The 15,992-nt window shown below is 43.2% G+C and overlaps 1 protein-coding gene across 1 annotated transcript in view; it reads right to left on the reverse strand.

Annotated features, from left to right (window-relative positions):
- The window catches only part of PDE5A (phosphodiesterase 5A), a 325,066-nt gene that overhangs the window by 184,536 nt on the left and 124,538 nt on the right, over window positions 1–15,992 (reverse strand). Inside the window, exons 5-6 of the mRNA XM_075860590.1 lie at window positions 8,217–8,354; window positions 6,187–6,254 (exon numbers count right to left, since the gene is read on the reverse strand). Of these exons, the coding sequence (XP_075716705.1) occupies window positions 6,187–6,254; window positions 8,217–8,354 (206 nt within the window). The remainder of the gene's footprint in view (window positions 1–6,186; window positions 6,255–8,216; window positions 8,355–15,992) is intronic.

The following is a 15,992-nucleotide window of genomic DNA, read 5'->3' on the forward strand; positions in this document are numbered from 1 at the left end:
TAGTAAGTGTGCTGCCCTAGATAAATTGCTTCTGTATGTCTTCCTCCTCTGCTTATCTTGCAGTTTTAATAAAACCTCCACTGAATAGTCAGATGTTTTTTGAAAAGCTAATAATTGATGCCAATTACATTGCGTCAGCAGAAAACCTCTGCGTCTCCAAAAAGTGGGCTTTGGAGGAGCTGGTAATGAACTGTCTCTACCTGAAAAATCAAGTTTCTTTTTCTCTCATTAACCACCAGATCTGCACATCTCACATTGCTGGTACGAGAAATTGCATTAGCATTTTTAGAAATTAAAGCTTACAAACATTATTTCCATAAAGATTTTAGTTCCAGCGATACAGTGCCTTGCATTCATAAGTCTTTGTTTACTTCTATGTCAGAGGCTCAGTTGGGAGTCTGTGTCTACAGATTTGCTGGAAATAATAGCGCTGCATAAGCCAATAAGGTCTGTCGGGTGCCGGTAGTATTAACAGAAATTGCAGATGTCAACAAAGCCTTACCTTTTTAGCTATGTGGTATACCATTAAGATAAAATACATTTGCCATATTGAAAAACAATTAAACACTATATCAGTTGTGCTTTTAATATGTCCTATTCGAGAATGCTTATATAAGGGGAAGACTGTATGTTCACAGAAATCAAAAAAATACCTATGGATTTTAATAGCCGCCTAGTGCAAATATCATAAAACAGAACAACCTAAATGTAAATTGAAAATTGGGTGCATGTTCCCAAAGGTACAATGCAAGTAGAGGCTACATTCCAGCAGATTCTGCACGATAAGCCTCATTCTTCACCTTTTTACAAATAGTAGCTACATCGTATTACATGGAACACCAGAGTTGACACTGCTGCTCTCCCGGGGAAACAGCAAGTCATGGGATACTATATCACCACTAAGCCCTTATTCACACGACAGGGTTTTCCGGCCGGGTGACGGCCGTTCATAAATCGGATTAGTGCGTGACTACACTGTCCATATATGGAGATAGCGATGTCACTCACTTCCGCTACAGGAGAAGTGAGTGACTACACTGTCCATATATGGACACAGCGATGTCACTCACTTCTGCAGCGGAATCCCCGACTCTATGGCCGGGGATTCCGCTACAGGAGAAGTGAGTGACTACACTGTCCATATATGGACACAGTGACATCACTCACTTCTGAAGCGGAATTCCCGACCTGTGGCATATATGGACATTGAAGTCAGTGACTTCTCCTGGAATGTGGGGGGGGGGGATGGGTGCAACCTACAGGGGGCTGTGTGGCATCACCTACAAGGGGCTGTGTGGCATCACCTACAGGGGACTTGGTGGCATCACCTACAGAGGGCTGGGTGGCATCACCTGCAGGGGGCTGGGTGGCATCACCTGTAGGGGGCTGGGTGGCATTACCTGCAGGGGGCTGGGTGGCATTACCTGCAGGGGGCTGGGTGGCATTACCAACAGGGAGCTGGGTGGCATTACCAACAGCTAGCTGGGTGGCATTACCTACAAGGGGCAGGGTGGCATTACCTACAAGGGGCAGGGTGGCATTACCTACAAGGGGCAGGGTGGCATTACCTACAAGGGGCAGTGTGGCATTACCAACAGGGAGCTGGGTGGCATTACCAACAGGGAGCTGGGTGGCATTACCTACAAGGGGCTGGGTGGCATTACCTACAGGGGGCAGGGTGGCATTACCTATAGGGGGCAGGGTGGCATTACCTATAGGGGGCTGGGTGGCATTACCTGCAGGAGGCTGGGTGGCATTACCTGCACGGGGCTGGGTGGCATTACCTGCACGGGGCTGGGTGGCATTACCTGCACGGGGCTGGGTGGCATTACGAACAGGGGGCTGGGTGGCATTTCCTACAGGGGGCTGTGTGGCATTATCTACAAAGGGCTGTGTGTGGCAACAAATTTAAATGAAATTCATCCGATTTTAAAACGGACAGGGAAAAAAATGGATGCAAAAAGGGTCAAAATCGGCCGTTAAAAACGGCAAAACGGCCCGGAACAGAATCAAAACGGATGCAAACCGGCCCGGAAAAATGGCAGAAAACGGCCGATTTTATCGGCCGACACTCGGACCCTGTCGTGTGAATGAGGCGTAAGCAGCACAGAAATTCTGATTTGCCACCATTCCTGAGTCTAAGCAGAGGGAGGCCATGTGATCAGCTGGTTTTGTTGTTCTAATATCACAAAGGCTTGACCAGAATACATTTTTAAAGGTCCTTTTGGGCATATTACTTCATTTAATCACCGGTAATCATGTTTTCAGTACGGGACAGTATTTTCGCAGGAAGGCAGTGACTCCTAGCATCATATATCATTGACCAAACACGGTGGTGTGCATGAGGCCTTTTGTTGTAAAAGAACAAAATGTACTTGCTTGAATTTATCATTTTAGCTTTATCTTTTCATATTATGAAATGTACACTTGCTGCTGTAAATGTAATTTATTCTTATATGAAAAATTGTGCAAATGAACGAACAAATATGCAGTTCGGCATATTTCTGATGCAATTGCTCCATTTCTCTGGAGAAGGATGACCTCCCATCACTGTGTTTCATATGTAAAATTCACCAGCAGGTGTCACTATTGCACAGATACGATACAAAATTAACCTTTGCACTTGACTGCTTAGTGAAATCACATACTGCGTGAGGCTAGAGGTCATTTCCAACAAACGAATCATCAAGCCTTCCAAGATCATATTTCTGTTTCAAATAGCAGTTACACGATATATATAAGCTAATAACAAACACAGTTTAACTGAAAAAAAAAAAAGCAGCCGCAGATCATTTTGATTAAAAAAAACTAAGTGGCATCTACTTTAACAAATTTCTGAAATATAATTAAACTCTTAGCTTTAACACTACCAAATGAAAAAATACACGACAGTAGTAGCATCTGGACCCCAGATCTATCGTCATTATCCCACCACTCAACTCTAACAGGGACTCCAGGGAATGCCTTGCTATTAAATTATAAGGAATTCCACACTTATATAATAGGCTGAACTTTTCAAAGTCCATGAGAAAGGAATACATTCAATTGAACCCTTTTAAAGTATAGCAAATCTTGTGTGTTCCCAAGCAGCATGTATATATTATAGTAAGTCCTCAGACATACAGCCAGATTACTGCTCTGTTTTGTAAGGCGCCATAATAGGGAGCACATAGAAGGACTCAAGGCCTAGATATTCATCTAATTCCCCTTCGATATTCCCTTACTGTACCCTGATGCAATTCACAAAATACACAGTGCTATAATGTACCCGCAAAGAGTCCCGCCAAAAAAGTGCCAAATATTTTGCCTAGATAAATATTTATTTTAGTGCTAACATAATGCCGACTGTCCCACAGTCATCCCATCACGGAACAGCCACTCAGTCTCAACTGCCTCTAAACCTCTGCTATACTGTACACAGAGGAAATGATGCTGCATTCTGCTAGCAGCAGCTCGTGAAGCTAAGAATGTCTAATTGATATTACTAGCCTTAGGCTGGGTGCACACGTTGCAGTCAAAAAGCGGGTTTTTTTTGGGGGGGGGTTTGCAGCAACTGCATTTTGTCTGAGACATATAAACCTAGCCTAACAATCCTGCCGGTTTACCATTCCCAAAGCTCCTCCCAGCCAGAGGACTTGGCAGAACAAGCAAGAGGAGAAAGCACGGGAATGTGCGCAAAATCTGAGACTGTCCGAACCCGGGAAACTTATTAAATCCTGCAGCAGATTGTTGGGAAGAAACATTATACCGAATATAGCAGCATAAAAAGCGGGTGTCAGCTGTCTAAGTTATACATAAGTATAGTTAAATATAAATGATTTCTTGAATTATTGCAACTATGAGGCATTGACAAGTAACTTGTTGTTTAAAGGGACACTTTCCGCAGAAAGGGGTATTACTTTTTTTTACTCAATATTCATAGAAAACATTATTTTTTAGAATTCTTTCTTTTTTTTTTGGTAGTTCTATGCAATTAAAAATTGAATTACAAAATATTATACTTCTCTAGCAGTGTTCACAAAGGCTTACAACTCCTGACTGGTAGAGTAGACTATTGCCAGTTTACAACCTGCTGCAAGGTAATCTCGCTATAATAGACGGTGGAAGATTGGAATGAGAGAATGACAGATCTATTGTTTACTTGATAGGCCTAGATAAACATTACCTAGATAGATAGGCGTTGACAAGTGGAAAAATTCAAGGAGATCAAGTATAGATTCACATCAAAACCAGACCAAGCCAAACCTCCCCCTGTATACAAACCCTACCATCCTGCATACAGACCCCAGAAACCCCGCAGTATATGGTGAAGGTGTACCCGAGGTCCCATCACATATATATTAGAGGTAGGTGTATCTGAACCCCATCATACATACAGGGCGGAGGCGTTTCCTAGCCCCCATAATACATTTAGTACAGGATAGTACAGGATACAAGGTATGTAACAGAGGTGTATCTAAGCCCAACAAACATATATACTTGAGCTGGGCTCCATCTTCCATACATGCTAGAGGTGTATCCAAGTCCCATCACACAAATACTAGTCAAGTATCTAAATAATCTATAATACACAAAAGTACAGGATAAAATACCCGAGGTCTATTCGAGCTACAGCGGCGGACTATTCTGAACCATCTTGTAATTTATGACACGACATCCAGGAATGGTTAATCTGCCATAAATCTCTGCAGGAAGGAGCATGTTGCGCTACTGGTTCCGGTAAAACCACGGACACCCCGACGGAACCCATTAAAGTCAATGGGTTATATTGCCTGCTGGTGGTGTCCGTGGTGCAATGGAAAAGTCGCTTCCAGTTTTCGCAGATCAGACAGAGATTGTCGCAGATCGGACAGAGATTACCAGAAACAATAGCACAGTATTGTTTCCAGTAACCACAGACACCCTGACGGAAAGCCAACATAGCCCATTAAAATCAATGGGTTCCGTCGGCTGCCGGTGGTGTAACGTGGTGCAGCAGAACCGGCGTTTCCAGTATTGCCTTGTTCTGCTCCTCTGACGGAGCAGAATAACAGAAAGACCCGACGCTGATGTGAATATAGCCTAATTTAATTGCACTTTTCCTCAGGGGTTCCTGTATATAAAACAGAGCCACCTGAGGTGCACTGCATTAGATTAGTATAACGTAAGAAGCCCTCTGCTGCACTGTAACTGCAAAGCAATCTGCGCTATTACAAAGCAGCATGTAATGATTACATTATGAAAACATTTTAGACAGCACCAGGGGGAGCGGGAGTCTTCTATGGCACCACATAAAGAAGGGCTCTTTTTCTTACACTGCGCCTCCAGGGCTCAAGTATATGAGAGAGTCCCCCCACCCCGAGGTGCAGTGTGACAGATAGTAGAAAAGTAACAAGGCCCCCTCTATCAGAATACTGGCCAGCGTGATTGGGCAGCTTCTTCCTCCAGCGGGGTCAATATACATAGTGGAGGTGTGGTGAACTAATTCCCCACCCCTCACTCCTCCCTCTCTGTCATGTTAGCAGTGCACACAGAGAGGAAATCCAAGACACTGAACAGGAAATAATATACATGAAAAGGATGAATTTTTGTTTTCCTAAAAGCAAATCAATTAAAAAAAAAAAAATAATTACATATAAATCGCCACATTATTTATAGCTGGTTAATATCAAATTAAAAAAATTTGATGGAAGTGTCGCTTTAGGAATACTGAATCTTATGCTTACCAGCTTCATTAGTAACTGGTGTAAAAAATAAATAATAACATAAATTATGTAGGTAGCCGTGTGCACGGCCCGTGATTACGACAAGGACGACCGTGGAGTGTCATCTGCGAGCTGTCCGCAAATCACAGACCGTGCACACACTGATTTCAATGAGCCCAGACTGCAAATCTGGACCGTATAATGACTTGTCCTATTTTTTTGCGGTCCGGACTCCCGGCCAATGCACAGAGAAATGCAAACCACGGTCATGTGCATGGGCCCATAGAAATTAATGAATCCGCAATTCCTCTGCATTTTTGTGGATGAATTGCAGTTGCAAAAACATGGTCGTGTGCACGAGGCCTTACTGTGAGGTAATCCTCAATTTTTCACTAGTTTTTCTTAATCTCTCCCAATGGTTTATAACTATGGTGAATTTATTATGCTCAATGAGCCTATACTTTTTTTTTTATACAATTTAGTTATAGCTTGCCTCAGTTACCTTTTTATGGCATCTGCAGATTCTTGTAGCTCATCAGACTCCATATGAAAAACACTGGAAAAGGTATCCTGCCAAAAATAAATATTCAAACTTATACCTCACTGTAGCCTGACTCATTGTTTAACACAGGAAAAAAATAAAAATCTATATATTGTACAACCAGATGAATAAGATAAATTATATCATTGCTAGCAGTTACTGCCCAAAAGTCTGAGATTCTGATGACATGTTTTCATCTGATTACTGTATTTCAGGTACAGTGTTTGCATAGAGGCCTTATGTAAATCCAAACACTATCTACAGCTATATCTACCTGGATTGAATACTCGATAATGTGTGTATATATTAAAGACATTGATATATTTTGTGGTTTGGATCTACATAAGATCTGCATCACAGAACTGAATTACAAATCAATAAGTAATTGGAATGGACTTTGCATTATTTGTGTAAATAATGGTAGAAAGCTAATTATTGTAAAAGTGAAGCTGCAACATACAGTACAAATAGTAAATTATAGATACAGATTAGGGATGTCACGATACCAGAATTTGGATTTCGATACGATACTTCATGTAGTATTGCGATTTCGATACCAATTCAATACCTTGCCAACAGTAATAATAAAAAAAAAGTTCTTCCATTTTCTGATGTGAAGCGCGTGGTGTGATGATGAATTTAACCTCCATGTGCCGCACATTAATAGTAAATAACACCATCATGTTTCTCAGTCATAATGGGTTAATGTGAACGGTACATGATGGGGTTAATTACTATTAATGTGAGGCACATGGAGGTTAAATTCATCACACCTCGTGCCCGACAATAAGTGATAGAAAGGAGTTTTTATTTTATTTTTTTTACAGCGTACACATCATAAATGATGCAAAAAAAATAGCTGTGCAGGTTATTACGGCCGCGCCAATACCCAATATGTGTATATTTTATATATTGAGACTAATTTTAATGTTTATTGTAAAATAGGTGTATGTGTATTTTTTTTAAATTTAACATTACTTTATGTTTTTACTTTATTTTTTAAACTTTAATGTACTGGCATATATCTATATCCCAGTACATTAGCCCGTGTACTGATAGCACACGGGCAGTTGTTAGGACATACCTAAGTATGCCCTAACAACAGGAAATATGGTATGACAGCCCTGGGGTCCTTCAATGGACCCTGGGCTGTCTGCCCATATATGGTATGTCCCTCAATCGCGTCACAGGAATTCCCTGTGGGGCGATCCAAGGGGCATCCCCCTTCTCATTTTCCCCTGAACGCTGCAGTCCGCTGTGATCACAGCATTCAGGGGAATAGCGGCGAAGATGAGAGGTTTCTCTGATCTCCGCCAGCAGATCTGTGGCTGTGTACTACACTCATTGCCCCGCTCCTGACAGGAAGTGCGTGCGCGGTCAGCATGAGGAGATGCGGCCGGCACTGCACTAATGAGCAGCGGTTCAGGCACGTAGGACAGAACATGGGGGTGTTTTGCAGTGCGCCCGCCATATTCTGTTTTCAGTGCCGGCGCTTATTAGTGCAGCGCTGGCCGCATCGCATCATCCTGACCCCGCGCACTTGTTATCAGGACTCAGGAGCAGGGAAATAACTGTATCACACAGCCGCAGCCTCGCTCTCATACATTCATGTGTTACTATACTGAGCTATGCGGCCGCACAACTAAGTATCGAAATACATGAAATAACGGTATCGAACCGTTTGGGGATGCAGAGTATCGAAACAGTATCGAAGTTTCGATGCATCGTGCATCCCTAGATACCTGCAGTGACCACTATTGGAGAAGTGTCACTGAAGAGTCAAAGCCTTTCAAGACCTGCTGACACTACATCCAGGATCCATCCATCCTGGGGGCCATCAAAATGGCATCTTAAACAGTATGTTAAGGGGCTTAGAAAAAAACAAAAACATTATTGCAATCATATAAGAAAGGGATTTCTATAGGTTACAGAATATAATCCTAAATGTTAGTGTTATGCATAAAGTTGTTGATCCGAAACGGTTTACTCACTGGGCAGTCCTCATCCACAATGATGATGGTACACCTCTGAGCTTGCATGAAGGATAGAATTGTTGCGGCAATCTTCTTTAAGATAACCTCCAATGACTGCTGCTCTTCAAAAATCAACGTTGCAAGATCAAGGAGAACCTGCAATTTAAAAAAGACAATATCATATTGTACAATAGTACTTTATATAGTAGTATGTGTGAACAAAGCGTGACTTGATTTTTACTTTTACATAGATTTTACCAGTATATTTACATTATACACGCAATGCTCAGAACTATGAATAAGAGGCTCTTTAAAAAAAAAAAATTAAATCTACTATTTTTATTCACTGGACTTATAGTGAGGTCCGTCAGGTTCCAACATGGTGCCCATAAGGCTGAACTCAGACGAATGAGGGCAAAGTCGGATGTGAAAAACTGCAGTTTTTCAAGTCCGAGTTGCACCCGTGCGGGTCCTGTTTTCACGGATCCCCATAGACTTGAGTCTATCGAGGGATCCGTGAAAATGGAAGAAAAAAGGGCATGTTCTATTTTTCAACAGACCCTTCACACGGTCTGTTGAAACAATGGCCGTGTGAACAGCGCCACTGAAATACATGCGTCCGTGTGACGGCCGTTGTTTTAACGGCCATCACACAGACATATACTACGGTCGTCTGAATTCGTCCTAATTTCAATAGGACAAAATTGTGTCGGAGCCTATGAAGCAGCTGTATAATGCTGAGGGAGTATTCACCCCCCCCCCATGTCTTTCCAAAAGCATGAATCTTGTAATGAGCCAAATGTGGAAGATTTCTGTTATTCCATAAGTACATTTCTGCAGGTATGTCTATATATCTTACCATAGATCTGGCTAGTCTCCACATTTGAGCAGCGTACTTGTGTATAGGCAACAATTAATGAGGGTACTGTATCTAGGTAAAGTGCAGCTAAACGTTTGACAAACTTCTGACACGTCATAGTGACATGACAGAAGTTTGGATTGGTGGGGGTCCGAGCACTGAGACCCCCACCAATCGCTAGAACGAAGCAGCTGAAGCGCTTCATTTTACTGTGAGTGGCGGGCTGAAAGTCTTTGGTTTCCAAAATAAGTGGTTTCCACCGCTGACCTCCAATTGAAATTAATAGGAGGCAGAAAATATCTGTGGCACCCGTTTGGAGTGCTTTTATGCCTGCGTCTTTTGCATTAGCTTCAACGGCTTAAAAGAAAAACGCAAAAAAAAAAAAAAGGTCAAACAATGCTGTCAATTTAAAATCTGCTTCAAAATTCCTGAAGGAATTTAGAGGTAGATTTTTTTTTGCCTTACAGAAAACGCTGTGTGAACATACCCTACGAGTGTAGTGCTTGTTTTTAGCCGTTTTCTGTCTTTCTCGAAACAATTTTTGGTAGGGGTGCCCTGAGGAAATGTAATTCTTTCCAGTGGTGCCTCGAGTCCGAAAAGGTTGGGAAACTCTGTACTAGGCTACAGGCCGGCCTACGCAAGGATCTCGTCGTGGAGCAGCTCAGTTCGTCATGGAAACAGGGCCTAGGTGAGCTAAATTTTTGTTTTGTTTTGGGGCACTGTCTACAAGGGGGAGGTGGGGGACTGATCGCACGACTTACAAGGAGGAGGTGGGGGATTATGGCGCTGTCTGCAGGGATGCTTTATAGCACAATCTACAGGGGGGGCACTATCTACAAGGGGTACGGCTGTGTGTGGCAGCCAGGGGAGGGGACATTATACTGTGTGGGGGCCACTAAGCGGATATTATACTGTGTAGGGGTACTACAGAGGACAAAATACTGTGTGCTTGAAGGGGTTATAATATATTATAATATTAAATATTATTATACTGTATGGGGGGAACTAAAGGGGCATTATACTGTGTGGGGGGACTATATAGGGCATTATACTGTGGGGAGCATTATACTTTTTTATGGGGCATCTTTTTATGATGAGGGAGGAGCGCCAAAACATGATTTTGCACTGGGCGCCATCTATCCTGAGGTCGGCCCTGGTCAGAGACACGCGGGACCCACTGTCACTGAAGCCGTCAGTTCCGCTGACCTGATGGATTTAGGTTCCAGCGCAAGATACAGCTTTTATGTATCCAGGATACATAAAAGCTGTATCTGAAAAAGTATTTTTTTTTTTTTAATAAAAACATTTGCAAAGATGCACTAATCATCAAAATACACGGTTTTAGTTAAAAAAGAAAAAAAAAAGTCTTCAAAGGTTTACATAGCCTTTAAGGGTGTTGTACAACTGAGTGTTATATCAATCCAAAAACTTTGTGCAGTGCACACTATAATGCCCAACTTAGCACACATCCATTTAAAAAATAAATAAATGCACTGCATGCATTGAACAACACTAGGTTCTTCAACGCCACTTACTGTGAGTTACAAAAAATGGGAGAGGTAAATTAATATTGTTTTGTGCTATATATATATATACACACACACACACACACACACACACACACACCAAATGTATTCCTTTAATGCAAGAAAATTGGCACTATTCACCACAGTTTTGTAGGCCATTTATTGAAGTAGGCCACACCAAATAAATCTGCCCCTATGTAAACAGACAATTATCAGACAATAAATGAGCAAATAAGCTCCATGGCTACCGCTAGCTTTCACAAGATCTCTCACAAGCTCGCTGTGCTCCCACAACTTTGGATGATCCAATTCTTAGCCAAGTCTGGTTTTTAGATCTACATAATGGCCTCAAAATCAGTGACAAGCTGACACTTCATGAATTTTTATTTAGCCCAAACAGTATGCCAAAGTTTCTCCTAACATTTAGAAAAGTCTGCTTTCTCCGCTTTATCCATAATCTTAACACTAATCATGGAACAGTATTAGGAGGTACGGGATTAACCCCTTAAGGACGCAGCCTACTTTGGGCCTTAAGGCTAAGAGGCCAGGGATACTGAGGCGCTGCTTGATAAAGAGTTAATACATTTAATTGAGGTATATATGTTTCATGTGTAATTTCATAATCCATTGCCTTTTTGCGCAAATATTTTATGCTATTTCGTTTAAATGATTTCATTACTATATAATTATGCAATTATGCGGTTATGTACTGTCTGATCATTTTAATTCCACTAATGTTGTAAACATATGACAACAATGAATTGTTTTAACACTTTACGTTTGGATTGAACTCTGACCCGCTGGTTTTGGCGGTTTTTTCAGGACTCTGGTCTGAATTTGGCTCAATCAGCCCTGCATTCCATATGTGTATAAATATGTGCCTCCTTACTGTCATCTTAACTTGCCTGAGGAAGACGCCAGTCCGGCGTTGAAACGCGTAGCAATTGTCTATTATTAATACTACCTCAATTAAATGTATTAACTCTTTATCAAGCAGCGCCTCAGTATCCTGTTTTTTTATTCCTTATCAATCAATTTTGGCATCTCTTTGGAGTTTTGCGTTGGGATCGGCAACAGCTTTGTACTCGCAGATTATTTTCAACTTAACAGGTGAGCAGTTACGATCTTTTGCCCATCAAATTCACAATTGATACACACATGTGGCGCCGTGTTTTTTCACTCTATTTTTAGTATATTTTTTAAATCGGACATATTTCACTTTATGTGGTAATAACTTCGGAATGCTTTTACCTATCCAAGCGATTCTGAGAATGGTTTTTCGTGACACATTGGGCTTTATGTTAGTCATAAAATGTGGTCGATACAGAGAGTGTTTATTTGTGAAAAATATAACAATTTTGAGGAAATTTTGAAAAATGTGCATATTTTTTAATCTAAATGTATCTGCTTGTAAGACAGATAGTAATACCACACAAAATAGTTACTAATTAACATTTCCCATATGTCTACTTTTTGTTGGCATCATTTTTTGAACATTCTTTTATTTTTCTAGGATGTTACAAGGCTTAGAATATAACCAGCAATTTCTCATATTTTCAAGAAAATGTCAAAAGCCTTTATTTTAGGTACCAGTTCACTTCTGAAGTGGCTTTGAGGGGCCTATGTATTAGAAACCCCCATAAAACACGCCATTTTAGACCCCTCAAAGTATTCAAAACAGCATTTAGAAAGTTTTTTTTAACCCTTTAGGTGTTTCACAGGAATTAAAGCAAAGTGGAGGTGAAATTTGCACATTTCATTTTTCTTGCAGAAATTAAATTTTAATCCATTTTTTTCTGTAACACAGAAGGTTTGACCAGAGAAACACTACCAAATATGTATTGCCCAGAATCTGCAGTTTTTAAGAAATACCCCACATGTGGCCCTAGTGTGCAAGTAGACTAAAACACAGGCCTCAGAAGCAAAGAAGCACCTAGTGCATTTTGGGGCCTCTTTTTTATTAGAATATATTTTAGGCACCATGCCGGGTTTCAAGAGGTCTTGTGGTGCCAAAACAGTAGAAATCCCTCAAAAGTGACCCCATTTTGGAAACTATACCTCTCAAGGAATTTATTTATGGGTGTTGTGACCACATATACCCCACAGTTGTTCCACAGAACTTATTTGAATTGTAAATTTAAAAAAAACCTAAATATTTTCCAATAAAATGTGGATTTTGCTCAAAATTTCTTATTTTTACAAGGAATAAAATACCGCATTTTGTTGCCCAATTTCTTCTGAGTGCGGCAATACCCCATTTGTGGTGATAAACTGCCGTTTGGGCCTGTGGGAGGGCTCAGAAAGGAAGGAGCACTATGTGTTCTTTGGAGTCCAGATTTTCGCCAGAAGTGACCCCATTTAAAAACTACACCCCTTAAGACATTCATCTAGTGGTGTAGTGAGCATTTTGATCCCACAGGTACTGTGTAAAAGATAATGCACAGCAGATGGTGCAGAGTGAGATTTGCAATTTCCTATATATATATGCCATTTCAGTGTCCGATATATTGTGCACAGCATGTGCCAGCGGAGATATACACCCCATAAACTCTAATGTGTGTTCTCCAGGGTACGGCAACATCCTACATGTGGCTATTATTACCAGCTTGGGCACACGGCAGGGCTCAGAAGGAAAGCACCACCATTTGGTCTACTGGAGCTTTTCTGGTGTATGCGGAAGCCCCTGACGTACCAGTACAGTTGAAACCCCCGAGAAGTGACCCCATTTTATAAACGACAACCCTTAAGACATTCATCTAGAGGTGTAGTGAGCATTTTGACCCCACAGGTACTGTGTAAACGATAATGCGCAGCAGATGGTGCAGAGTGAGATTTGCAATTTTATATATATATATATATATATATATATATATATATATATATATATATATATATATATATATATATATATATATATATATAATATATATATGCCATTTCAGTGATATATTGTGCACAGCATGTGCCAGCGGAGATATACACCACATAAACTGTAATGTGGGATCTCCTGGGTACGGCAATACCCTACATGTGGCTGTTATCTGCTGCCTAGGCACACGGCAGGGCTCAGAAGGGAAAGATGAGGGGGATAAGCTGTGCGGAGTGCATCAGGGTAAATTAAAAATCAAGGGATGTATGATAAATTCTAAAACAATCTTTCATACAGAGCCCTGGTTTTTCGGGACACGTGTCAAATTGATATATTGTGTCCTTCCTTATCCCCCTCTTTGAGCAGACTCTGCACCTCTTGACTTTTTCCCTTCTTGCCAGTTTGAGGAACTTCTCCTGGAAAATGTTGCCCTGGTACTATGCGTGTGGCCTCGCTTCCAGAAGTACTGGGTGCCCCCCTTCCTGGTCCCTAAAGATTAGGTTCTTGATAACCATTTCTTGAAATTCCAGGAAAGTTCCCCTCTGGCCTGTACATCGACGTAGCACGTACGCATTATACAATGCCATCTGTATGATATGCACGGCCAGCTTCTTATACCACACCCTCGATTTCCGCATGGCGCTATAGGGCTTCAAGACTTGATCTGACAAGTCCACCCCTCCCATGTACCTATTGTAGTCCAGGATGCAGTCTGATTTGGGGGTCTTTGAGGCACTAAATCAAATAGAGAAAGTGCCTGGGACTGTATGTGATAGGGGGATGGAAGGGGGGAAAAAAGTGCGGGAAAAAATCAGGAGCAGGGATTGGTGGGACAAGGGGATAGAGGAGGGGTTAGGAGCAGATAAATAGTTGAGGTCAAGGGCAGTTCACTATCTTACCTGCTGGAGCTGCAAACGTCAGACGTCTGGTCCTGTGAGAGATCTTCCTCTGCGGTCCAGGGCGTTTTCCGGAGTACAGATGGCGGATGAGCTGATGAGGCAGGTGGCACAGCGGGTTGCCACGGAGGGTACAAGCTGGCTGGAGGTGTTCCTGGCAGGGGATCGCAGGCAAGAGGTGTTACCTGCGGCGGTCGTCGGTGTCAGCAGCGGTGGAGTCCCGTCGGCGTCGGCAGTTAGAGGTAGGCCGCGCCGGGTTTCTCGGCCTCCTCCCCGTTTGAGCCCCAGTCCACCTTCAGCCACCCAGAGGCGGGCCGGCACCGTTCGCTCTTCAGGAGCGGGACGGAGGCGCCGTCGCCTGCTCTCCCCTTCACCCGGTCCCGACGTCGTGCCACCCACTCCCCTGGCTGGGGGAGCTTCTGCAGTTCTCCCCATCCGGGCTGCAGGCAGTGCAAGGCCGCAAGCAGCCGCAGAAGCCGGGGCCGTGATTAGTGCACCGCTGGTTCTTCTTCCCGGCCCGACAGCTTTTTCCCTCTCACAGCAGGCCGTGGTTGAGAGGGGAGCTGGAGGCGGCGGTCTCAGGAGAGCAGAGACGCAGGCCTCAGGCACCAGCAGGTTAGGTGTGCAGTTGCTGCCACCTGCTGGTGGTTCTGAAAATGACACAGAGCTGGGGAGAGAGCTGGTGAGTGGCCTGTTTTTACCAGGCACAGGCACTGTGAATGAGAGGAGTGCGCTGGGTGGATTGTCGTGCGGTAGCAGTGATCTGTTGCCGTGCAGGCAGTCTGCGGAGCAACGTGATTTGCCAGTTTCTCTTTCGGAGTTTTCTCTTCCAGGTGCGGTGTCGGCGAGACGCAGACGGCGAAGGAGACGGCATGGAAGAGGACATCGTCGTGGTGGTCACGGGCGTCCACGCCATCAGGTTGAGAGACGTCGCCGTTCCCGGAGTAGGAGTGTGTCTTCCAGTACAGCATCTTCTTCGCCGTCCCAGTCGTCGTCGGGAGCTAGTACACCCAGCCGCACGGGAAGGAGATACACGAGGAGTCATCGGCGGGAGCACAGGGATCGTCATTCGTCTTCGCTGGTTCCAGTTCCAGAAGTCGCCTCAGCCTGTCCACCTGGTGGGGATCTGTCTGTGGTTCCGGTATCTGGGAGAGTTGATGCACCCTCGGAAGTGACGAGGACGCCCTTCTCCGGTGAGTCTCCATGTGGGAACGCATGGCTACCTAAGGGTGATTTATCTGCTATTGATTTAGTTTCGGCATTAAAAAGCTTGTTGGATGGTTTGGGTACAAAAGGCGGAGCTTCGGTTCCGTTGGTTTTGCCAGGGGGGGCTCAGCCTCCGCCTGAGCGGGCGGCCAGTATGTCTGGCTTGGCATTCCGTGATTCGCTGTTTTGTGGTGTTGCTCCTTTAGGTACTCACCTGTCTGCTGAGATCAAGGACAAGATATGGGCACATGACTTTGTGGATGTTTGGTCCTTGGTGTCGGTCGATCATGTGACGATAGATAAGGAGCGTGTTTTCGAAAGAGGTTCGGAGAAAAAGGTAAAAGTCGCGAAAACTTTTGGCAATTGGCTCCAGGGTTTTTCTACCTTGGCTCATGTCATCTGTCAACGTTTTCCGGAAAAAGGGGCCGAGCTGTTTGT

Source organism: Rhinoderma darwinii, chromosome 1, assembly GCF_050947455.1.
Source record: "Rhinoderma darwinii isolate aRhiDar2 chromosome 1, aRhiDar2.hap1, whole genome shotgun sequence".
Taxonomy (NCBI): Eukaryota; Metazoa; Chordata; class Amphibia; order Anura; family Rhinodermatidae; genus Rhinoderma; species Rhinoderma darwinii.